Source organism: Pristis pectinata, chromosome 32 (assembly GCF_009764475.1).
Source record: "Pristis pectinata isolate sPriPec2 chromosome 32, sPriPec2.1.pri, whole genome shotgun sequence".
Lineage (NCBI taxonomy): Eukaryota > Metazoa > Chordata > Chondrichthyes > Rhinopristiformes > Pristidae > Pristis > Pristis pectinata.
The window spans coordinates 4,509,115-4,533,088 of record NC_067436.1 but is presented as its reverse complement, the minus strand read 5'-3'; the positions used below and the strand labels follow the sequence as shown (position 1 = coordinate 4,533,088).

The 23,974-nt window shown below is 42.1% G+C and overlaps 1 protein-coding gene across 1 annotated transcript in view; it reads right to left on the bottom strand.

Annotated features, from left to right (window-relative positions):
• Nucleotides 1-11,057: 11,057 nt before the first annotated feature.
• Nucleotides 11,058-23,974, bottom strand: part of ireb2 (iron-responsive element binding protein 2) — a 51,552-nt gene continuing 38,635 nt past the window's right edge. Inside the window, exons 11-22 of the mRNA XM_052042342.1 lie at nucleotides 23,822-23,938; nucleotides 21,757-21,916; nucleotides 19,518-19,653; nucleotides 18,546-18,630; nucleotides 17,877-18,033; nucleotides 17,654-17,778; nucleotides 16,536-16,640; nucleotides 15,023-15,165; nucleotides 13,678-13,825; nucleotides 13,461-13,583; nucleotides 13,187-13,372; nucleotides 11,058-11,958 (exon numbers count right to left, since the gene is read on the bottom strand). Coding sequence (XP_051898302.1) covers nucleotides 11,848-11,958; nucleotides 13,187-13,372; nucleotides 13,461-13,583; nucleotides 13,678-13,825; nucleotides 15,023-15,165; nucleotides 16,536-16,640; nucleotides 17,654-17,778; nucleotides 17,877-18,033; nucleotides 18,546-18,630; nucleotides 19,518-19,653; nucleotides 21,757-21,916; nucleotides 23,822-23,938 — 1,596 coding nt within the window. The 3' untranslated portion in view covers nucleotides 11,058-11,847. The remainder of the gene's footprint in view (nucleotides 11,959-13,186; nucleotides 13,373-13,460; nucleotides 13,584-13,677; nucleotides 13,826-15,022; nucleotides 15,166-16,535; nucleotides 16,641-17,653; nucleotides 17,779-17,876; nucleotides 18,034-18,545; nucleotides 18,631-19,517; nucleotides 19,654-21,756; nucleotides 21,917-23,821; nucleotides 23,939-23,974) is intronic.

Genomic DNA, 23,974 nt, shown 5'->3' with positions numbered 1-23,974 from the left:
AGGGTGTAGATTTAAGGTGAGAGGGGAAACATTTAAAGGGGACCTGAGGGGCAAGTTTTTCCACACAGAGGATGGTGGGTATATGGAACGAGCTGCCAGAGGAAGTGGTAGAGGCGGGTACAATTACAATGTTTAAAGGACATTTGGACAGGTACATGGATAGGAGAGGTTTAGAGGGATATGGGCCAACGCAGGCAAATGGGACCAGCACAGGTAGGCAACTTGGGTGGCATGGACCAGTTGGGCTGAAGGGCCTGTTTCTGTGCTGTGTGACTCTCTGACTTCCGGGCAGCGTTGAGGGAGTGCTGCAGTGTCAGAGATGCCATCTCTTGGCTAACACATTAAACAAAGGTCCATCTGCACTCTCAGGTCGATAGAAAGATCCACTGCCACTGTCAATGAAGAGCAAGGGTCAGTCCTCGGTACCGCCCACTATAAAACAGATCGTCTGGCCATTGGCCCAGAGTCTATGGGAATATGTTGGCAGATGCTCTCCCTCCTCACCCCTGCCCCTTTGTGTCACTGAGCTCAGGATGCCCACACCTGCCTCATTTACCAGGAAATCTACAACTGCCCTCTCATGCTGGGCCCCACCAGGAGTAAAGCAGCAGAACACAAAGTTCTATCAACTCTCCAGCATTTGTACAACCTGGCACAAGAACCCATTTGTTTGATTATAAAGGGGGCTGTGAAGGACTCAAGGAAGTTTCAATCAATTCACATTTTTTTGGGAATAGTTTGAGTTTCATTTACTATTCACATGTGCACTAGTTTATACATTTGTTAAATGTTCAATCATTTTTAATGGTTTGAATATTTCTTGTAGCTCCTGAATTTTTTTTTGCATGGTTTGGATTGTGAATAACTTTCAAAGGATTTGACAGCTTTAATTGCTTTCTGACCTGGAAGAGCAGACTTGCCATCTGTAGGTATATTACAACCTGGGTCTTGCTCTGCTCTCGATGGAGTTAATCATGGAAGGTCCCTTTGCTTTTTGGACCCAGACTCTCATATCAGTTTGTTCAGTGCAAATTGGCTGCCTTATTTTCATATATTACAACTGAGTTTACTTCCCCATTTATCACAGCTGAAATTGACCTACTGAAGTACTTCATCAGCTATAGACATCTCTGGGACATCCTAAGGTTATGAAAGGAGCATTAGAAAATGCAAGTCCTTTTTTTTCTGCTTGAGGAGAGGTGGGTAAATTTAAAAAATGACTGAAAAATAGCCACACAGACAGCAGGTTTAGCAATACCAAAAGTGTTATGTATTTGGGAAGGAATGAGAGGGGAGATGATTAAATATAATCCATTGACAGCAGTAGGAAAAGATATGACTGACAGCAAAATAAAGAATTCATATGTAGAAAGTTATCATCACCCAAATAGAGGTATATAAATGGACCCCCAAATAGTAGACCTTTGCAGGTGGAAATGCATCACCACATCAATGTGGTGAAGCAGTCAGAGAATAAAAATCATAGGAACTTTCAACCACCCCAAAATAAATGCTAGAAAAGTTAAGGGGGGGGGCAGATGATAAGGTTTTACAGTATTTGCAGAAGTCATTACAATAAGGATCACAGAATTCTTTAATAGGTAGTGAACCAAGGCAGATAAGAAAGAAGAGCATCTTGATAATAGTGATCACAACACAGTAAGTTTGAAGACAGAGGTCAAGGATTAAGATCAAGATTAGAATGGGGTTGGGAATAGGTAAAGGTTATAGATAGGATATGAGGAATTGAGGTGCTCCAAACTCTCATTTCAGACAGAAGTGAAGTACCTTATTTTTTGCTTCATTGAGTACCAAAGGACAAACAAGACACTTCACCAGAGGATGATCTCAACAAAAATAGACTGATACACTTAGGATAAAAGGGAAGAAAATAACTCTACCAAGGCTTTAAGATAAAAACCCATTTTCTGAATATGCTGACTCACTCACAATGAAACAGGAGAGAGAGGCCCTGAGTATTACAGAGCAGAATGGGAGAGGAAGGGCTCCCTGTCAACAGTGCTTACAAAGTTTATCAGTATTTTCTTTTCAACCAAATAAGACAATGAGATAGGATTCCAAAACTTAAATATTAAGGTGTAGCAACACAGGCCAGCTGGTAAGTGAATTATAACTTGCTATTATTTTTAGTTAATAGCTTAGTCAAATGATTTAAGTGATAAACTGAGTGAATAAAACTAATGAATCAACAAGGATTAGATGGCAAGGCTGATGATGCACTTGGCCACAACACCTGGGAATTGGTGGAGATCAAGCAACCAAAAGTGTCTGTGTAGCAAGTAATTCCAGAGTAGCTGAGACGGAGACTGAGCTGCAGACATTGGGTGCACCAGGCTGGGGAGAGTTGATCCAGGAGGCAGTCTCATTCCTTATTTTAGGTGGCAGCTTAGATCTGGGCAGTGGTCTGGGTCAGAGGGAGTGCAACGCTGGCAGACAGAGGTTGGGGCAATGAGTATAAGAAACACAGGTTACAGTGATGGAAAAACGTCAGCTTCTAACCTTGTTTAACCCGTTCAAGTCTCTTCCTGCACTGATGGAAGTGGAAGAAGATTGCAGGGAGGATGTAGCCCGAGTACAGCAGTTGGCACAGCAAGTTCTAGCAAGAGCTGTCCTATCAAGAGAGGCGAAACAGTTTGGTTCTGCATGCCTTGGAGTTTAGAGGAATAAGGGGTGACTTTAGGATATGAGATGCTGAGGGGACTTGACAGGGTAGATGTAAAGATCTTTCCACTAGTGGGAAAGTCTTGAACAAGGGGGCATGATTGCAAGATAAGGGGCTGGTCATTTAAACCTGAGGTGCGTAGAATTCTCTGCCCCCGAGGCTGGTGGAGGCCAGTTTAGATATATTGAAGGTGGAATTATCGAGGGTAATGCAGAACAGGCACAGAAGAGAAGACGAGGCCAATGTAGTGAGAATGTCAAGCCACAAGATGAAAAGTGAAGTGAGACACTGTGGCTGGGTCATACCATTGTTTGGACATGTGGTCGGTTCCAACGTGAAGATTTAGCTGAGACCGCTTTCAAGCTGACATCAGGATACTTGGCTAGTATCAATGGGATAATGTTGCCAAGACAGATTGATAGCCCCTGAGAACAGAACAAGCATTTAAGAATATCTGGGAACAGACATCCTATGCAGAGGCGTAGACAGACACCCTGATAATCACAAGACCAGGTGGTTAAAGGGTTAAGGAGCGGGTCATATCTGAATACAAGTTGTGACTGATGCCTCCTTCCGGGAGAGTACTAAATCAGAGGAGGGCAATTAGCTGTAAAAATCAAAACAACATGTGGGAGGTGTGCAAAGAAATGTGTTGAAAGGTGCCTCATGGGATGATTGGGAGTAATAACTCCTGGAAGGGGTGGTGGGGAGGGGTGGTGGGGGTGACCTCATTGAAATGGACTGGATACTGAAGGCCTGGACAGAGTGGACGTGGAGAGGATGTTTCCATTAGCAGGGCACAGCCTCAGAATAAAGTTATGTCCTTTTAGAACTGAGGTGAAGAGGAATTCATTGCCACAGAGGGCTGTGGAGGACAAGTCATTGGGTGTAATTAAGGCAGAAATTGATAGATTCTTGATTGGTAAGGGGGTTAAGGGTTACGGGAAGAAGGCAGGAGAATGGAGTTGAAACAAAAAGTTGTTTAAAGACCAGCTGATCAGAGCTCAGGACCGGCATAATTGAATGACAGAGCAGACAATGGGCCGAATGGCCTAATTCTACTCCTATATCTAACTCCGGAGAATAACTATCGCAGAAGAAAACTCTGAGTCGGACACTTGGAGAATTCATCAAGATCAAACCCCAGCCAGACTCATCTAGAGCGGGTCATATCTGAATACAAGTTGTGACTGATGCCTCCTCGTGGGAGAGTACTAAATCAGGGGAGGGCAAATTATGACATTATTAGACAGGAACTGGGGGGAGTTAATTGGGAGCAGCTGTTATGGGCAAGTCCACATCCAACGTTTGGGAGTTGTTTAAAGACCGGCTGATCAAAGCTCAGGGCTGGCACGTTCCAGCAAGGAGGAAGGACGAGGAGGGCAGGATAGGGGAAGCTTGGATGACAAGAAAGTTATGAATTTAGTCAAGGAAAAGGAAGCATATATAAGGTTCAGGAAGTTGAAATCAGACAGGGTCCTTGAAGAATATAAAGATAGCAGGAAAGAGCTCAAGCAGGGGATTAGGAAGGCCAAAAGGGGCCATGAAATGACGAATAGGATTAGAGAGAACAAGAAGGTAACTAGGGTGAGGGTAGGACCACTGAAGGATAAAGGAGGGAATTAATGCTTGGAGTCAGAGGATGTGGATGAGGTATTAAACGAGTACTGTGCTTTGGTATTCACCAAGGAGAAGGACACGGAGAATAGTGAGAGTAGTGTGGGGCATGCTAATGAGCTAGGACATTTTGAGATGAAGAAGGAGGTAGTGCTGGATCTTTAGAAGAACATTAAGGTGGGTAAGTCCCCAGGCCCTGATGGAATATATCCCAGGTTATTGAAAGAGGCAAGAGAGGAGATTGCTGAGGCCTTGATGAAGATCTTTGTATCCTCACTAGCAACAGGCAAGGTCCCAGAGGACTGGAGAGTAGTCAATGTTATTCCTTTATTCAAGAAGGGAAATAGGTATAATCCAGGAAATTATAGGCTGATGAGCCTCATATCAGTGATAGGGAAGCCATCTGAGAGGATTCTTAGAGATAGGAATTACACGCATTTGGAAAAGCATAGCCTGACTAGGGACAGTCAGCACGGCTTTGTGTGGGCAGGTCACGTCTTGCAACATTAATCGAGGTTTTTTTGATGTGACGACAAAGTTGATTGATGAGGGTAGGGTGGTGGATGTTGTCTACAAGGACTTTAGTAAGGCATTTGACAAGGTCCCTCATGGTAGGCTCATCCAGAAGATTAAGATGCATGGGATCCACAGTGACCTGGTGATTTGGATTCAGAGTTGGCTTGTCCATAGAAGACAGAGGGTAGTTGTGGAAGGGTGTTGTTCTGGCTGGAAGTCCATGACCTGTCTATATATAGACACACACACACACACACATTTATTTATATATATACGACTCAGATGAAAACGTGGATGGGTGGGTTAGTAAGTTTGCAGACGACACAGAGGTTGGTGGAGTTGTGGACAGTTATCAAAGGATTATCAAAGGGTTACCAAAGGATTATCAAAGGATACAGCAGCATATGGGGAGGAGAAATGGCAGATGGACTTTAAACTGGGCAAGTGCGAGGTGTTGCACTTTGGTCAAATGCAAGTGGGAGGTATAGAGTTAATGGCAGGACCCTTGACAGCACTGATGTACAGAGGGATCTTGGGCTCCATCCATAGCTCCCTGAAAGTGGCCAAGTAAGTTGATAGACTGGTAAAGGCAGCATACGGTGTGCTTGGCTTCATCGGTCAGAGCATTGACTGCAAGAGTAAGGAAGTCAGGCTGCAGCTGTATAAAACTTTGGTCAGGCCTCACTTGGAGTATTGTGTGCAGTTCTGGTCATCCCATTACAGGAAGGATGTGGAGGTTTTGTAAAAGGTACAGAAGATGTTTACCAGGATGCTGCCTGGATTAGAGGGTATGAGCTGTCAGGAGAGGTTGGACAAATCGGAGGCTGAGGGGAGAACCTATAGAAACTTATAAAATTATGAGGGGCATAGATAGGGTAGACAGTCAGAATAGCTTTCCCAGGATAGAAATGTCAAACACTAGAGGACATGCATTTAAGGTGAGAGGGGTGAATTTTGAAGGAGATGTGCAGGGCAAGTTTAATATATACATACACACGGTGGTAGGTGCCTGGAATGGGCTGCCAGGGGTGGTGGTGAAAGCAGATATGATAATGACATTTAAGAGGCTTTAGATACACTCTCAAATATGTAGGGAATGGAGGGATGTGGATCACGTACAGGCAGAAGGGATTAGTTTAAATTTGGCATCATGTTCGACACAGACATCATGGGCTGAAGGGCCTGTTCCTCTGCTGTACTGTTCTAGGTATCTAAAGAGTTGTGGAACTATAGAGTTAATGAGTTTTGTTTGAAACCGTGCAATGAATCATTTAGTTGTTTGTACTAACCATGATTAATAAAGTATACTTATTAGGTAATGTCAATAGCGTATCAGTGCTGAATCTAATTGACAACAAAAGTACAGATCAGCCATGATCACATTGAACGGCAGGACAGGCTTGAGGGGCCAAATAGCCAACTCCTGCTCCTATTTTCTTGAGGGACTCCTCAGATGGGGGTAGTGGGACACCAGACAATGGTTTTCTGCAGGTGTGAGCAGGTCTCTTGAAGACTGTTGCCTACTAGACCAGGTAGGAGACGTTGCTGGATCTGGTCCTGAGGAACAAGGTGTCCACGGAAGACCACTGGAGGAGAAGTATCATTGGATTATAAAGCTGAGAGTGATAAGGAGGGACAAAAAGAAATCCAAAATGAAAACTTCTAGGTAAAAATATCTTAAACAGAATGAGAGGTAACCTGGACAGTATAAAGGGAATCAAGATTCAGCAGGTAGAACTGTAATGGGACAAATCAGCGAGTTTATATTTCAGATATTACTAGGCACATTTCCACAAGGGACAATATATGGGGGCCAACATCAGAGTTCCATAGATGGCAAAGTAAGAAAGGTGCATTATGCAGGTCAAGTGAATAACTCTATTGAGGAAACAAGCCGAATACCACGAGCCGAGGGGCAGCACCAGTGTCACAGTTCCAGAGACCCAGCTTCAATTCTGACCTCTGGAGCTGCTGCCTGTGTGGAGTTCTCCCCTATGATCATGTGGGGTTTCTCCAGCTGCTCTGATTTCATCCCATGTGCCAAGGACATTCAGGTTGGCAGGTTAATTGGCTACTGTCAATTACCCCTAATATTTAGGTGGGTATTGGAAACTGGAAGGAGATGATGGGAATATGGGGAGAATAAAATGGGATTAGTATAGTTTCATATTAGTATTAGTGACCCTTCTCATCCCTCCCACGACCTATTTGTCCCACTGCCATCTGGCAAGCAGTACCAGAGCATCCGGGCCAGAACTACTAGACTGTACAACAGTTTTTTCTCCCAGGCTGACAGGCTCCTGAATACCCTAGAGGCAGTTTCAGACAAATGCCACGTCAAAAGCCCTGGTTTGCACAACGGCGTATAAGAACCTTGGCTGCTGCTGAACACGTTTGTACATTTAGTGCAATACACTGAGTTTCTTTGTCCAACTCAGTTTCGCACTAACCCTGCACTAATTTTGTATTCTGTATATACCATTTTTTGCACTATTGTACTTGCAACATTTTTTTGTCTGCGTTTCCTGTACGTCCTCTGTTCTATGTATGTCCTCTGTTGTGAGAGTCTGGGGGAAACATTTCATTCCTCCATGTGTTTTTATAGCATCTAGGTGAATGACAAAGAATAACTTGAACTTGAACTAATTGGGTGCTTGTTGGTCAGTGAGGACTTGGTGGATCAAGGGGTTTGTTTCAGTACTATATGACTCTATAAAGCAATAATATGAGACGGAGTACAAAAAGAATAGCCTTTAACATAAAAAGGAATGCAAAAGTTTTCCAAAGGCGTGTATTTTTTTAAAAATGTGTCTAAGAAAGTTTCCTTAATCAATATATAGAAGGACCTACCAGAGAGGGTGTAACACTGGATCTCCTCCTAGGGAACGAGGTAGGGCAAGTGTCAGTCAGGGAGCACTTTGGGACTGGTGACCGTAATTCTGTTAATTTTAAAATAGTTATGGAGATAGGACAGGTCTAGAGATGAAGGTCCTAAACTGGGGCAGGTCCAATTTTGGAGACATTAAGTAGGATCTTGCAGAGGTTGATTGGGTGAGATTGTCTGTTGGTAAATGGATGACTGGCAATGGGAGGCTTTTAAAAATGCGATATCAAGAGTCCAGGGGCAGCATGTTCCTGCCAGGGAAAGGCAAGGCTGGCAAGTTTATGGAACCCTGGTTGATGACAGATATTGAAGCTCTGGTCAGGAAAAACGGAGGCAAATATTGGGTTGAGGTGATCAGGAACAAGTGAATCCCTCAATGACTATAAGTGTAGGAGTACACTTGAGGGAATTCAGGAGGGCATGAGACTGATCAGGAGAAAGGATTGAGGAAAATCACAGTAGATTCTATAGGCATATTAAAAGGATGGCTAGGGAGAGAATAGGTCCCCTTAAAGATCAGGATGTGTGGAGCCACAGGAGATGGGTGAAATTTTAAATGAATATTTCTCATCAGATTTTACTGTGCAAAAATGATGGATACTAAAGAAATAAGGGAAATGAGTTATGAGGAAACAGTCACTCAGCTGTGCTTGAGGAACTGAGATTACAGATGATGCCCATATTTTCAGCACTTTCAGGGCAGCAACAAAGACAGTTTTTTTTAAAAATCAAAACAGTAAATGTCTCTAGAACTTGTTAAGATTGATATACCTAGAGTGATGATGTGATGAAGACAAATCTCTCAATCTTGGCTGAATTAGCCACAGGGAGGGAATGGCCCCAAAAACTAGCTGCTCGAATCCTTGAATTTCCCTTTGAAGAAATCTGAGGCAAAACTGCCCATGAATCTGTGTTCTGGTTGTGGACCTTGTTTGCAAAATACTGACACTAAAAGCCCACGGCTTCTCGAAACATTTTAAAAAATGATAAATAAGAAGTTGAGGAACGAAAACCTGAATTTCAAGAATGGAAAACCTCCCAGCAACTGCAGATTCAAGATTTGCCCAAATTCCACATTTGGTAATTTTAACATAAACACATCATTACATTATAAATGCAAATCATTTTCCATTGAACCACTCACAAATATTGAAGTTCTATTATTTGTTTAATAGTGAGTAAATCCACAATTAACCTGCAACTAGTATTTTATTTGTGCAACCATGATTCTTTTTGTTTCAACCATTTCTCAGCTTTAGTTAAAACTATATGATGTGACAGACATTGGCAGAAAGGACGATGCAGACTAAATGATATGGCTCCAGTGGGTGTGCAGGGACAGAGGAACACAAGTACACATGTGCAGTTGAAACCAGTTGGTAAAGTATGTAGGATCCTGGGGTTAAGGAGACAAACTTCAGTAAGGTTATGTGAACCTATACAAGGCATTGACTTTGCCATAACTGGAGCAATCTAGGAAAGAGCAGATCCTAAAAAGGATGCAAAAACAACATGGATGATATGGTCCAAGGGATGAGGGATTTCTGCTGCCAGGTTAAAATGGATAAGGTGGGACTGTTTTTCTTGCAAAGAAGGATGAAAGGAGATTCAGTAGGAGTACACAAAATCATGACTGTTTACAGAGGGAAAGTAAGGGAAGCTCCTTCCATTAGCAGAGTATTCAAGAATCATAGGGCACAGATTTAAATCTTTTTGCAGAAGAAACAGGTATATGAGTTTACATTTTTTAAAGCAGGGAGTAGTTATAATCTGGAACTCTCAGGGAAACAAGTCACAGCTGGAAATAAAAACAGCAAGCAAAATGCTCCAGACAGCACCACCATTATTGGCATCATTCAGGTCCATCTCCACCCTATTACAGATATTGCCTTTCTTCTCTTCACCCCTTACCTTTCTCTGCATGTCTTCGATCTCAAACTTCTCCTAATTCTGATGAAAGGTCATCAACCTGAAAGATAAACTGCTTCTCTCTCCACTGATTCTGCCTGTTTCTCTTTCGAGCAAAGAACTGGGGGAAAATCATTTGAAGGGGGAATGGGAGCAATGGGACTGTGCTGGCATTGACTTGATGCCAGCGCAATCCTCCTGTACTGTAACAATTCTATAATTCTAATGTTAGTTGTGTTTGGGAAGTTTGTTTTTTTGTGAAATGAGTGGTGTGGCTGCTAAATGCATTATTGGAGTTAACAACTAACATACAGCCCAATTCAACCTGAAATAATAGGTCAGGTGAGTGGTTGAATAATTGAAAAAGGCACACGCACACAATGTACACGGATGAGGAGGACAGCTGTGGAGAACAGTTCACTTAAAACAGTTGTGCCAGGAACAGGGCGAGTCAGTATGGCGTAGCAGTAAGAAAGTGATGACTGTCTGCTTACAATATAATCACACTGGCAAAACATTTAAATTACTTCTTTACTACTCTCCACTGAGTAGTGCATGATTTTCAGGAAGAGCAAAACTAACCATGCAATTTCTGAAGACTCAGTGAACTCACAGGCTTCAAACTTCAAGCTGAGTCTTCAATGTTATCATTCCATCTGGTCCTCAAAGGATGGCAGCTTCCTGCAGTTTCTCAGTCGTTACCCCAGAAAATCTGGACACTGAACCTGCACCATGTTTGAACAGGCTCACGTTCACAGATTCATTTCAAAACCAAAGGCTCAGAGGAAAGGCATATTTCAGATAATTCACATATTTTTAAATTCGTCAAAATTATCCAGTTTGTGTTACTAGTACTTTGAATTTCAAATATTAAAAATATACAAAAGTACAGTTGCAAAGTATTTAGAAGTATACTAAAAATGTTTGTGAATGTCTCAGAGGTTCACTAACATTGCAAATTTGGACAGTTAGTTTGTTTGGCTACCAGGTGTAGCTTCACCAGCTATCACAGCATTACTTAGAGCAGGTAGATGGTCCAGGCCAATCAGAAGACTGTTTTGGAAATGTTCTCCAAGTACATATATGTTAGGAAGCAACAAGCCTGTGTGGTTCTGTGCTCATCAATGCAGCCAGTTTGTGGCTGAGCCTGCGTGTTCTGCACCACTGGATTAATGAAATTCCTTGCAAAAAAAGTGAACAAATCATTTCTATTCCATCTCTCCTGAAAGAGTAAGCTAACTGCTTGAACAAATACAGGGAATAAAACTGAGGCAGATACTATTTAGTTTGCTTGTAATAAACCAATATTGGACTTCTCTGCTAATGGGTTATTCCTGTTTACAAATGTACCTTCTAAATTTAGTGCCTTCATGTGGAATCTTGATCATAATACTTAGAAAGCTTTGTGTGTTGGACTTCTCACAGACTAGCAAACAAGCATGACCCAGATTAATGGTTCTGATAGTTTATTCTTACAACCTATTAAAAATGTACAGTTCATCAGTAGCATTTTGTACGGTAGAATTGTCACTAAAATACACTTGTCTTGGACACTTATTATACAATACCAAAAGTTTGGATGCTTCAACTGTGATAAGGTTCTTGCCTGTCCATTGAAGTCGTGAGTCTCAAAACATTAGCCACACTGCTTCTGGCCCAAGGTTTTACATTTGGGTTTTCTTCCCTCAAACAGCTTCATTTTACAGCATTCCAAATACTCATGTCAGTTTTTTTTCTTTCATTTTGGGAGACCCACTCACAGCAGAAGGCTGAGACAAGGCCAAATCAGGGGAAAGCATGGTTAAGAAAACCGTGTGTTTACAGACAAACTGGGTTTGTAGAAACAAAACCAGAATAATCCATGATAAAAAAACTTTTACGGGAAAAAGGCATTAGTGAATTAAATGAACAATGATGTCAGTGATTGGCGCCTGAACTGAGAGCCTATTTTGTGGCACAAACTTCATGTACACGAGATTAAATTACAAAAAAAGTATGAAAAATTAATACAGTGATTATAAACTTAAAAGGAAGAAACAGGTGTACTCGAAGGCAAGTAGTCCATTCACAGCCAGTTGCAAGGTGCAAGTAGACAGTTTCTGAAATATACAGCTACACCTAGCATGAAGGATATCAACAGTTAAATCCACCGCTCCAAAAGAGCTGGATGCAATAATGTTATCCATGGACGGGACCCAAAACAGATGAAGTCAAATGAAGTCAAATGATGGAGCAGTTGTTATAACATCTTTCTAGCGACATAGTTCAATATACCACCTTGTCTGTAAAAGGCGACTTCCATTTGATTGTCGAACTTTGCCACAGCACTGAATGTCTTTCCTGTGCTCGTCTGCAAGACAGAATATTTGACAGCTTTATGTAATGCAGACACACAATGAAGGTTTACTTTTCACTGTTTTACTGATTAGCCAGTACATTAAGGTGGAGGGTGAGAATTTCCCTGGTATTGTATTAACTGTAACACAGGGTCTTTATGGAAGGATGGATAGCAGCAAGAATAGACTATAAAGAATTTGGAAAACTTATAAATATACTACCACTTTGTGTCTTGAAATCAATCCAGAAAAGGTTAGTGTGCAGTGTGGAAAGGATCATGGCTAATGATGAGCAGCTTGCCTTCACCTTCCAACCAAGTTTTGGGCCTGGGATCACAGTGCCAGGTATATCCAACATTAAAAATGAAACTGATCAGGATAGATGATAGATTGTTGGAGGGAGCTGCAAATAAAGAGATAAAAAACTCCAAACTGTACAAGAATTCCTTCTGATTTTTAGTACAACATGTAAAGGCAACACCAAAAGTGCAGGAATAATGAGCATTCATTTTGTAAAATTCCTTTTAAGAAAATTCTTTCAAACATCCAGACAATAGATCCTCTTACTGCACTGATACACTCTCCACATACTAATTGCACTTCATGTAACACTGAGTTGAAGCCACAAACAGATCCTGAAAAAGTAAAGCCAGGACACTATCTTCGGTTGTTGTTCACTGACAAATTCCCTCATCCGCAGTGTGCCAAAATGCCCAATTCTCAGCTAGTTAAAGCAACAGATAATCGGATCACGAATTTCCAGAAAGGCATTAGATTCAATCCAGAGCTTGTGCCAACTGAGCTGATGTTAACTGTGTGTAGGCTAGGCTAATGCGAGGACAGGATTCCTGCTGCAGTGGCCTCTGGGGAAAGGGCATGGGGGCTTGGAGGACTGGGAAACAGACAACTGTGATGATCTGTTGTCCGAACTACCACCATTCCACATGTAAAGAATGGGTCTGCCCTCCTTTTCATCTGGGAAAGGAGGGCAAACAAGACAGCAGTAAAGAGAAAGGATGTTTAAAATAAAAATCACTTCCCATTTCTCATGCCGTTTCAAATAACTCAACTTGTAAGAAAAGCTAGACATTAGTTGCTTCTTGCTGGGTATAAGGGGATGAAGAGGAGGAAGCAAAAATATTCCTGGAAACATTCAACACTACCCCATTGTATCTGTACTTGCAGAACCAAAAGGAGCACGCAATGTTTAAAAAGAAATCACATTAGATTTTACGCACATACCGTTATATCCACTGTTATTCCTGGACACAGTTCTTTAGGAATTGTTATTGTATAACGCTCCTTTCCAGTGAGTCCTAGCTTATCTACATTTTCATCTGGAAGAAACTGAAGGGGGATGACACCCATTCCAATCAAGTGGTTCTTGTGCATTTTCTCATAGCTCTCTGCTAGAATGGCTTTCACACCCTGCAAAGGATACAACAGAGGATTAGATGAGCAACTTTAAGTACAAGTCAATGGTGGTTCTTGCAAAGTAAGCAGAAACGAGTTGTACCAGCAAGTATGGTCCTTTGGCAGCCCAATCCCTCGAACTACCCAAGCCATATTTTTTCCCGGCTAAGATGATTAATGGAAAACCTTCTCTCTGGTATCGTTCTGCTGCGTCAAACACATCGAGCTGCAAAGATAAAATAAGGGACACAGCTTCAGCAAAAGGGAGATGCAAACAACTTTACTCTTCTGTTAAGGCACCAATGATCCCAGTTACTTACTGTTTGCCCAGATGGGATGTGTAATGTTTTAGGTGCAGTTTTGCCAATAAATTTGTTCAGGAGCCTAATATTGGCGAAGGTCCCTCGCGTCATCACAGCATCGTTACCCCTTCGTGCTCCATAGGAATTAAACTCACGGGGAGTGAGACTAAAGGTTAAAAATAAGAATTTGCATACAAGTTATTGATGGTTGAATTTCTCTTTGAAAACTGGGTTATTGGTTTGAGTGAATTCACAAAAGAGAGAACTACTGGTATAGTGTTTAATCCAACCCAATATGAACGGCAGAGGAGTAAATCAGTGAGCTGCACTGCAAATGGGACCTAGCATTCCCAATGACAGCCTGTGGCTTTACACTCTTTAGGTTTCACGTAGAGACAATGCACACAGAAATGCATTTTTACTATTTGAGCTTCCACCAGCTGTCTAGTTTAGTGATCTTTTAATGCTTCCAGCAAAACTGACAGTAAAAATACAAGGGAAACTGCAGATGTAGTTTCCAAGCTGGCTCTCGACAGTAATGAAGCCCCGAGCTATCTGACCTCGATGAAGGAAATAGGACAGTTTTTAGCTGGTTTTATGAATGCATAGAGTCTTTTTATTAATATTTCCACTAACTACATGGTTCTAGGTAGATTATTTCCCATACACCCATTAGTTGAGATCTGGAATTCTCATCAGCCAGAATGCAATTCCTCAGCAAAATTTATTCAAGCTGCTGTGTTCCCGTTCTTCAAAATAATATCCCAAATACCAGGCTCACAACCAACAGCTAAACACGGATAGAATGAATGCAGAACCTTACTTTTAAATCGCCCTGTAATGAAATTTACAGCACAGAAATTCCCAATTTAATATATTGTATCCTTGCTGGTCATAAAAAGAGCTATTAAACGTAATCTCAGCCACTCGTCCATGGAGTACAAGTACATCACTTAAAATGTGCTGAGAGTCACTGCTTCAAACATCTGCTCAAGCAGCAAGTTCCAAAATGATTTCAACTTCTGGCTGAAAATATTTCCTCAACTCCTGCCTAATCTTTCTACCGATGACTTTTCTACCAATAGCGTTAAACATATGATTTTAAGAGAAAACAGTGGCCTATATATTTTTTAAAAAACAAAATTGATTTGGAAAATTGAAGGCTGCTGCCCTGAAAGAGTACTTTGTTCTATTTCAGATTTTTAGTAACCATGTCATTTTCTTTTCAAACCAACTCAATTGAAGATTTGTTTAGTGACATGTTTGTGTCTTTAATAAGGGATCCAATATTCTCGCTCTAAACACCATACTTAACAGTAGTAGAGTAATTGAAAATACTATCCCAAAACTATGAAATACTTACCCTCTGGAAGTCAGATATCTAGCTGCAGCACTGTTACGGGCAATACTGCCCGCAGGGGAGATATGGTCAGTGGTAACAGAATCTCCCAGGTGTAGCAAGACATGGGCATTTTCAATGGACTGAGGGCAGCTTGGCTCTTTGGTCTAAAGAAAGAAAAAGGAGGAGAGATAAACTGACACGGGGAGCAAACACACAACAGATTGTGGCTACATTGGAGTGAAGCTCAATTGGTCATGATGCTGGGACATCAAAGATTACATTTAGTTTGTATTTAAGATTTCACAGACCAGTATGTGCCTGCTGTTCTCTAAATGGGGGATAATGAAAGTGATAGGCTGGGGCAGAAACAGAATAGGTAGCAATTTCGGCAACTAACAGATCCAAATATTATTTTGACTGGTGACATTTGGGATACGATTCTAGCAATGGTTAGCACTCATACTACACCATGCTACAGTCTAAAAAAACACCAACATCACTGTTAAATGAAAATAAATTCAACTGGTTCACTACACTCTATTAAAGCTTGGTTTCAAATTAGCTACAAAAACATAGCATAATCTTCTGGAACAGATGCTTATATATTTGTTCAACTGTAAAACAAAAAGATAGAATTTATCAAGTGTAAGCACGCCAGCTATTCTTTTCTATTTATTCATTGTGCAGAAATTAGTAAGTGGAGAAATTGAAGGCATAAATTAATGAGGAGCAGGATGGGAGAATCCATTCCTCATCACTTGAGCAAAACACACTTCATAGTGACAGCTGAAGTTAATACAACCGAACTCCATTAGTTGGACACAACACAGCAGCTACTTTCCAATCAAGGACAGAATTCTACTCCAGCTATGCCCTGACACACACTTACTTAGTTTTAACTTGTTTAGGTTCAAGGTGAAAGCTCTCAATTATCAAAACACGTCCCTTTGATGAAAAAACAGAAGCTGGCATAAAGCTCCTTGTGCAGAGAGCAAGGAGCGGCTCTTCCGCAGATGAAGTCGGCATTCTGTGTTTCCTGTCGTCAACAATCCCTTCCCTTCCTTCACCGCCCCTCCCTCCCCCACCCTCCGACAGCTGCTCGACCCGATCTTCCTCCAGCGGATTGCTGTTGCTCCCTATTCCAGCATCTACAGTCTCGTGTCTCCGTTTCCTGCTCATTTTTATCCTTTATCTTCATAAAATCACCACACCACCTAAATGCACTGCTCTGCTAAAATACACCCAAAATGGCCCTCATGCAAATGTGTGAATACTTAATCCCTCAAGATACTTCCCTTTAATGGGGGAGGAGTTGATGGTAGTGACTCCATAATTCCCCCTCCCACAGGCAGCCCATGTGAGAGTCAGGGTTACAGGGACAGATTTGTACCACTTCAGTCCAGCAGCACCTTGCTCCTATATTAACACACTGCAACCAGTGCAAAGTCTCGAGATGAAAGAGTGACAAGAAGAAGATGGATATAGTGGCAAATGAAAGAACAGCATCCCCGATTATTTGAATGATATTACTTACAAGTTTATCAAAAAATGAAGGGCATCTGATGTAAGTTGACTTTGAATCCCAGGGATAGAGAATTGACTCTGGAGCTTCCAAGGTGTTCCAGCGATTATTTCCTTTCTAGGAAGGGGAAAAAAAAGTTTCTGCTGACATCGACATTTTCAGATTCTTTTAAAAACAAAGGAACAAAAAGGTTATCTGCCATTTCTCTTTATCTGACTATAGGAGCGGGGAATGATGCGATCTCCTCCTGAACGCAGATGTAGTGACCGTTTTGCAGGACATTCTGCAACCTTGAGTTTCTAGTCTCTGTCCCACTCCCACTCTGATCTCAGTCTCTGACTTTCTACATTGTTCCAACGATGTCCAACATTTGCTCAAATAACGGCAACTCATCTTTCATCCGGGTACATTCTTACATCATAGTTTGTGAAGGAGAAGCACCTTCATTACTTTCACGCTGACAAAATTTGTTCATCTTGCTTTTACCACACATATCTCTTGCACTGGGTATCAGTAAATTAGAGTCACACAGCAGAGAAACAGGCCCTTCGGTCCAACTCGTCCATGCAGACCAAGGTGCCCATCTAAACTTGTCCCATTTGCCCACATTTGGCCCATATCCCTGTAAACCTTTCCTACCCATGTACTTATCCAAATGTCCTTTAAATGTTGTTATTGTACTTGCATCAACCACTTTCTCTGGCAGCTCGTTCCACATATGGACCGACCTCTGCATGAAGAAGTTGCCCTTCTGGTTCCTTTTAAATCTACACCCTCCCCCCCACCCACCACTCCCAAAACTATTGTTTAATGTTGGATATGTAGTTCATTGTTGGAGTGATGGACAGTGTAGTCTTCTGCCTATCAAGAATGTGGCAGCATGTAATATGTTCTAGTTGGCAAGAGCACACGAGGCATGGGGTCTCTGTATGACCCCCTCAACCCTATTACATTTACCACCAGGACAGGGAAGGTAGGAATAGAATTAGTTTATAGGATGCAGGCAGTGTCCGTGACACTGACACGAAATCTAATCTGGCACCAAAGTTAGAAACATGACAGATATTAAGAGAATTAGTGCATCTTAGTTTTGCTCCAGTCTTCTGCCTCTAAACCAAACAATTACCCACCTCTAATTTTTCTCTCAGTTCTCTGAACATGGACGGAATCACTTGCTGCTCCTCTACCTTCTGGATCTCTTCCCTGCTGGGCCAAATATCACGCAGGTAGATTTCTCTCCCTTCAGAATTCACACCTTATAAACAATGCCAAAATATTACATCCATTTTTTTCAGATTAATCAAAATGAAGCTTTAAAGATGCAAAAAATTCACTGATAGACCAAATGCTTACCTAAAGGCTCCTTTTCAAAGTCTATGTTAACTGTGCCAGCAATGGCATATGCTACCACTAATGGAGGAGAGGCGAGGTAGTTGGCACGAACACAGTCACAGAGGCGACCTTCAAAGTTTTTATTTCCTGATAAAATTCCACATGCAACCAAGTCACCCTGTACCAAAGAGGGAAAGCGGGCAAGTCAGCCAGTCATTGATCAGACCTGAAATCTTCAGCAAGGCAGAGGATTACTACAAAATGGAACCCAGTTTAAAAGCTACCACAGACTTAGCATCTGTAGGAAGCAATGCAACAATGACCCTACTACATCTTAATGAGAAAAACAGGAGGGAGACAGACAGACAGACACAGGGGAGGAGGGAATGGAGGGAGAGACAGAGAGAGAGAGCACAAGAGACACACAGACCCGAGATTCTTCAGCCAAATAGTGTATACTCTCATTAAAAAATGTTGAATTCCAAGATGTACTTGGTATATGTTTGCCCATCCCCAGAGAACATGTCCCATCAAATGTTCTACAATAATGTTTCATATTCCACGCATAAACAGTAAAATTATTAGGAAGAGGTTGGTAGCACTCCAGAGTGGGTTTCTCAGTGCACATTCATCCACTGTCATAAAGGAAATGGAACTGCAAAGAGCTTTAACACAAACATGTGGTTTTACCTGTTTGATCCCAGTGACGACAGACTCCGGTAGAGGGGCAGTGTTCCCAACACAGGTTGCACAGCCGTAGCCAATGACTTCAAACCTGTTTCAAAAAGACAGAAAAGTGTTGTTATTCCCTTTAAATACATTACATTTACCACTGAAAATATAAAAAATACTGCAGATTCTGGAAATCTAAAATAAAAGCAGAAAATGCTGGAAATACTCAGCAGGTTAGGCCACATCTGTGGGAAGAGAAACAGAGTTAACGTTTCAGGTTGAACAGTCTGCTCAAGGGTCTTTGATCTGAAATGTTTACTGTTCTTTTCCCCACATATGCTGCTTGATCTGCTGAGTGTTTCCAGAATTGTGCTTTTATTTTACATTTACCATTATCAAGTCATGAGTGATCATTTCTTAATTCACAACTCCTTTTCCAGGTCAGAGGGTGGCTTGCATCTGTTGAATGGACCTGTGCACTTCAGCACCATTTCTTAATACAGGGACATGACTTTTGTTTCACACGTACTAGCACAAGCCTAACATTTATAATGAGAATGGGACCTTCCTAGAATGACAAGCAGATTACCAGTGTACCATGCTTGAAGTTTGCATCCTTAAATAACTCACAACCCAATAACACTTAAATGCTGTAGTTTTCCAGCTGCTCAAATACCCAACTCTTCACACACAAGCTAGAAATAGCCTTTACTTGTATGATTAGCAAAGCTGCTGGCAGGTCTCACTCACTGCAATTTACTGCATGTTTTAAGTTAGAAAAGTATGTGGAGTAACACGCTAGGCACTGACAGGAAGCATCTGGTACCTGTGACAATCTGCTGACCATGAATAACAATTGCAATCTGTTCCAGAATGTGTCAAATCCACGGAAAAAATTGTCTCCCGTCTCACGTCCACATTGGAAAGTATATTGGAGTCACCTTAACCCCATTAGTGAGGAGAGCCACACACACACACGAAAGGACCTACCCAAGACTATGCAGATAAGGCAGCACACCGCTGGCATTCAAGTAATATGTCACCATCCCACTTCCAGGAGACAAGCTGGTTTTAATGTAAGGTTTTACGGACAGGCCCGCTTCAACAGCTTTCTTGGCCAGCAAACCTGAAGGAAACAGTTAAACACTCATTAGTACCCTTTATAAAAGCAGAGGAATTAATGCACGAGCAAACTTCAAAAGCCATGTGAAAGGGAGATTATAATTCTTAACAAGCTGAGTGCCCAGACCATTGTGCACTTCTTGAGGTGCTGCAATCATACAAGAGTCCTTCAGCCCACTGACTCTGCACCTGCTCTTCTGAAGAGCAATCCAACGAGATCCGTCCCCCTAACCTTGCCCTGCAATTTTTTTTACATGTAGGATTTTACAGGCTCTGACTGAATCTGCATCCACTTCGCCACCTGGTGGCACTTTCCAAGTACTAACTACTTGTTGCGTTAATGAAATTGTCATCTCCAGTCCTTTCGCTAACCATTACATCTGTGGTCCTCTGGTCAGCAATCCTTCTGCCATTGGAAATAAGTCTCTCAATTTATGCCATCTAAATGTCTATCACATCTTAATCTTCTATTCTCTAAGGAGCATAACCCAACTTCACCAGTCAGTCCGTAATCTTTCATCTGTGAAACCATTTCTCACACCTTCTGCACCTTCCCCTAAACTATCACTTCCCTCCCAATGTGTAGTAACTAGAATGGGACACAATGAAGTCTAACCAGCGAGTTATATAAGGTTACTGGAACTTCCAGGCTTCTGTAAAGGCACATGACTTCATGTACTCCGTTAATTTGTGCTGCCATTAAATACCCCCAGGTCTCTGTTCTTCTACTTAATTTAAAATTGTAAGATTTAACGTATTATTTTTTCTTCCTTTCAGCATACGTCACCCCACTGTCTCTTCCTTTTTTTTAGGAAACAGCAGCTCACCTTTACTCATAGCAAATTCCCACAAACACCAAGAGAGTATTACTGAATAATCTGATAAGAGTTGGATGAGGGGTAAATATTGGCCCCCAACTCCTTTGACTGGTAAGGAAATCTTTGATATCCACCCGAGGGGTTGGATGGAGCTCCAGTTTAGTGTTTTATCTGACAGACCATTACCTCAAAGACACAGCACTTCCTCAGTATAACAGTGAAACAGGAAGGTTTTATACTCATGGTTTCAGAAGAGGACCCACGACATGTTGACTCTGATCCAAATTGTTACCCACTGAGCTATGCCTGACATACAAAGATTGTCGTTCAGAATCCAGCACTCTGGCTACTAGTGTGCAGCATCTGAATGGAGCCATCTTGATGCCAGCCACTTATATTAATTACAATTGTGAGAAAGCTCCACAGAGCCTGGAAATGACAGTATTTCTGCCCCCAGGATGGCAAGTTCACTGATTCCACGTCAAGGCTGGGGAGATTGCTGGCATGCGCAGAACCCAGACACTGTACCTTAGTAATGTCTGTGAGGGAGTGGGTTTGGGGATAGAGTAGGTAAACAGGCAATTGGTCTACTGGTCTCAATGACTGATCCTCCACTCAGAAACATTTGCCACTGCCTCAGTGACTACTTCCATTTCCCAACTATCTGTCTTCACCCACTCCAAACATCCTCTAAGATATCTTTATTAGTCACATGTATATCAAAACACACAGTGAAATACATCTTTTGCGTAGAGTGTTCTGGGAGCAGCCCGCAAGTGTCGCCACGCTTCCGGCGCCAACATAGCATGCCCACAACTTCCTAACTCATACGTCTTTGGAATGTGGGAGGAAACCGAAGCACCCGGAGGAAACCCACGCAGTCACAGGGAGAACATACAAACTCCTTACAGAATGTGGCCGGAATTGAACTCGGGTTGCCGGTGCTGTAATAGCATTATGCTAACCACTACACTACCGTGCCAGCTAGAGATAAACATCTCCCCATTGGGGAATTGAACCCCAGTCTCCCTCGTGACAGGTGGGGATACTAACCACTATACTAACGACCACCTCAGAAAGCTGACCCTGCTAGGTTTACAAGTCCTAAGCTGTTGCTTTTCCTCATTTTATGTGGCATTTTACAGTTAGGAGACCCAAGCTAATGCTGAGGTCCTCCAGATGAATGCAAAATGTGTTACTCTTTGGCAACACTAAATTTTCTATAACAAAGAAATTCTAAATGCAAAATAACAATTTTATAGTAAATTAATCATAAATAGATACCTTACCTGCCCCAAGCATGACAGCTGGATTACAGTTATTTGTACAGCTTATTACAGCAGCAATGACAACAGAACCATGAGCGAGGTTATAATCTTTTCCTTCAAACTCAATCGCAACAATCTCTTTCTGCTTTTCTGGAAGAATCTGAAAGCCCTTAAAGCCAATCTGCATAAAACAAAATTTAGAATGCAGTTAGGAATCCAACTTGGGATGCTACGGGTGGGAAGAAGGAAAGGTCCAATGCAGTCTATGCAATCAAATTTTAATGACTAAGAAAAACGTATTCCAGCCACTGCTGGTTTGATCATCCCCAAATCCTTGGCCGGGTGTGGGGCTCAACTTCAATGGCCAAATTAACAATAACATATGGCCCTCAATATTACCCAACAGTAAGTGGGGCAGAGAATGGGGAAATGGCACATCACTAAGCAAAATCCTGTTGTCACCAGATACCATACCTAACGAGAGGTGCTGAGGTCAAGGATAGTACTCCAAGAGCAGGCAGAGTAGAGAACAGCTAACCCAGCACAGACTGGTGATGGAGCTGGGCTTTCCTAGTCAGTGGCATTCCGTTGCTCTTACTGCCAATCTGGTAATCATTGAGGGATTATTATAGAACTGGTCACCAGCATGGTTACACTGAGACTGGTGTCCAGGATGGAAGGTCAATCACCCAACTGACATACAGAGCTCAAAAAAAATGACTACTTGGGCTGAGCAACCAGACAATAACTGGCTTTAGGGTCAGCAGGAGTGACCATGCCTTATTAGCATTTCACTAATAGCAGCAAATAATTATCTTATGTACCAGTCAGAGTTTGAATGAAGTTCAGAGCTAATGCATCATCCAAATGCAGTAAACTCCAATAATTCACCACCCAATCATTGGAAATCCTGATGGTTTGGCATCTGGCTCACCAGGTGATGTTTCTTTTGCTCACTTTCTACTCACCAGGACCTCCATTCTCTTGCTCTCTTTAAACTAACCGGGTACACTGGAAACTTAACATAAGAAATAGGAGCAGGAATAGGCCATCTGGCCCATCAAGCCTGCACCACCATTTAATAAGATCATGGCTGATCTGGCCGTGGACTCAGCTCCACCTATTTGCCTTTCTCAATTCCTCTACTATGCAAAAATCTATCTGTGTCTTAAATATATTTAAATGAGGTAGCCTCTAGTGATTCCCCGGACAGAGAATTCCAGATTCACTACTCTCTGGGAAAAGCAGTTTCTCCTCATCTCCATCCTAAATCTATTCCCCCAAATCTTGAGGCTATGTCTCCCAGTTCTAGTCTCACTTACCAGTGGAAACAACTTTCCTGCCTCTATCTTATCTGTACCTAAACTTTATTGCAAACTTATGTGACATCAAAAAAAAGTGAATTAAAAATCTGTGGGATATCAATAGTATAATATCCAAAATCTGCCAATCTGGCAACACCCATGTTTGACCATGCAGGATCAGAGTTTTACTATGAGTTCCTTATAATAATTCATTACAAAATACATTTAGTGTAATTGGACATTTCCAAAGTTCAACCATGTTTTCTATCCATGTACGTGGTACCTTGCTTACACTCTGGATGCATTCCTTGAGGCGAGAGCACTAATGGAACTAGCACCAAGAGACACTGCTGCTGACAGTGCTGCTGTGGCAGGAATCTGATGTGAATCCTGTCAGGTCCGTCCCCCCCCCCCGGAACTTGGCACACTGCAGCAGTGAATCGCCCACGACTCAGTTATGTAGAGGCTGCTGCGAGAGCTGGCATTGGGCAGCCAGGACAAGCAGTGCAGCCATTCAGCACTGAGCTGTGGGGCTGAGGGCGGCAACCTGGTGGGCACGGTGAGTGTGGGTCATTGATGTGGATTGCTGGCACCTGTTCCATGGCCTGACAGAACACCCAGATCATACAGTCTTTCTCATCGCCTCCTATCAGATGTGATGGAAGCTGCTATCTCCCTGATCCTGTCTGACCACATAGCTCCAAGATGTCTCTATATGGTTACAAGCTCAATGACCTTTCACAATTATGTGAAAATTTTCAAATAACTCCAACTGGACATACCTTTTCATTCAAGCTGTTCTGGAAATCTTTCTTCATATCGGTGACCACTACTCTGTCTTGTGGCCGTTTTGGACCACTCACATATGGGACAATAGCTGACAAATTTAATTCTATAACCTGAGGAGAGAGTCAGAACGTCAGCAAACATCGAAC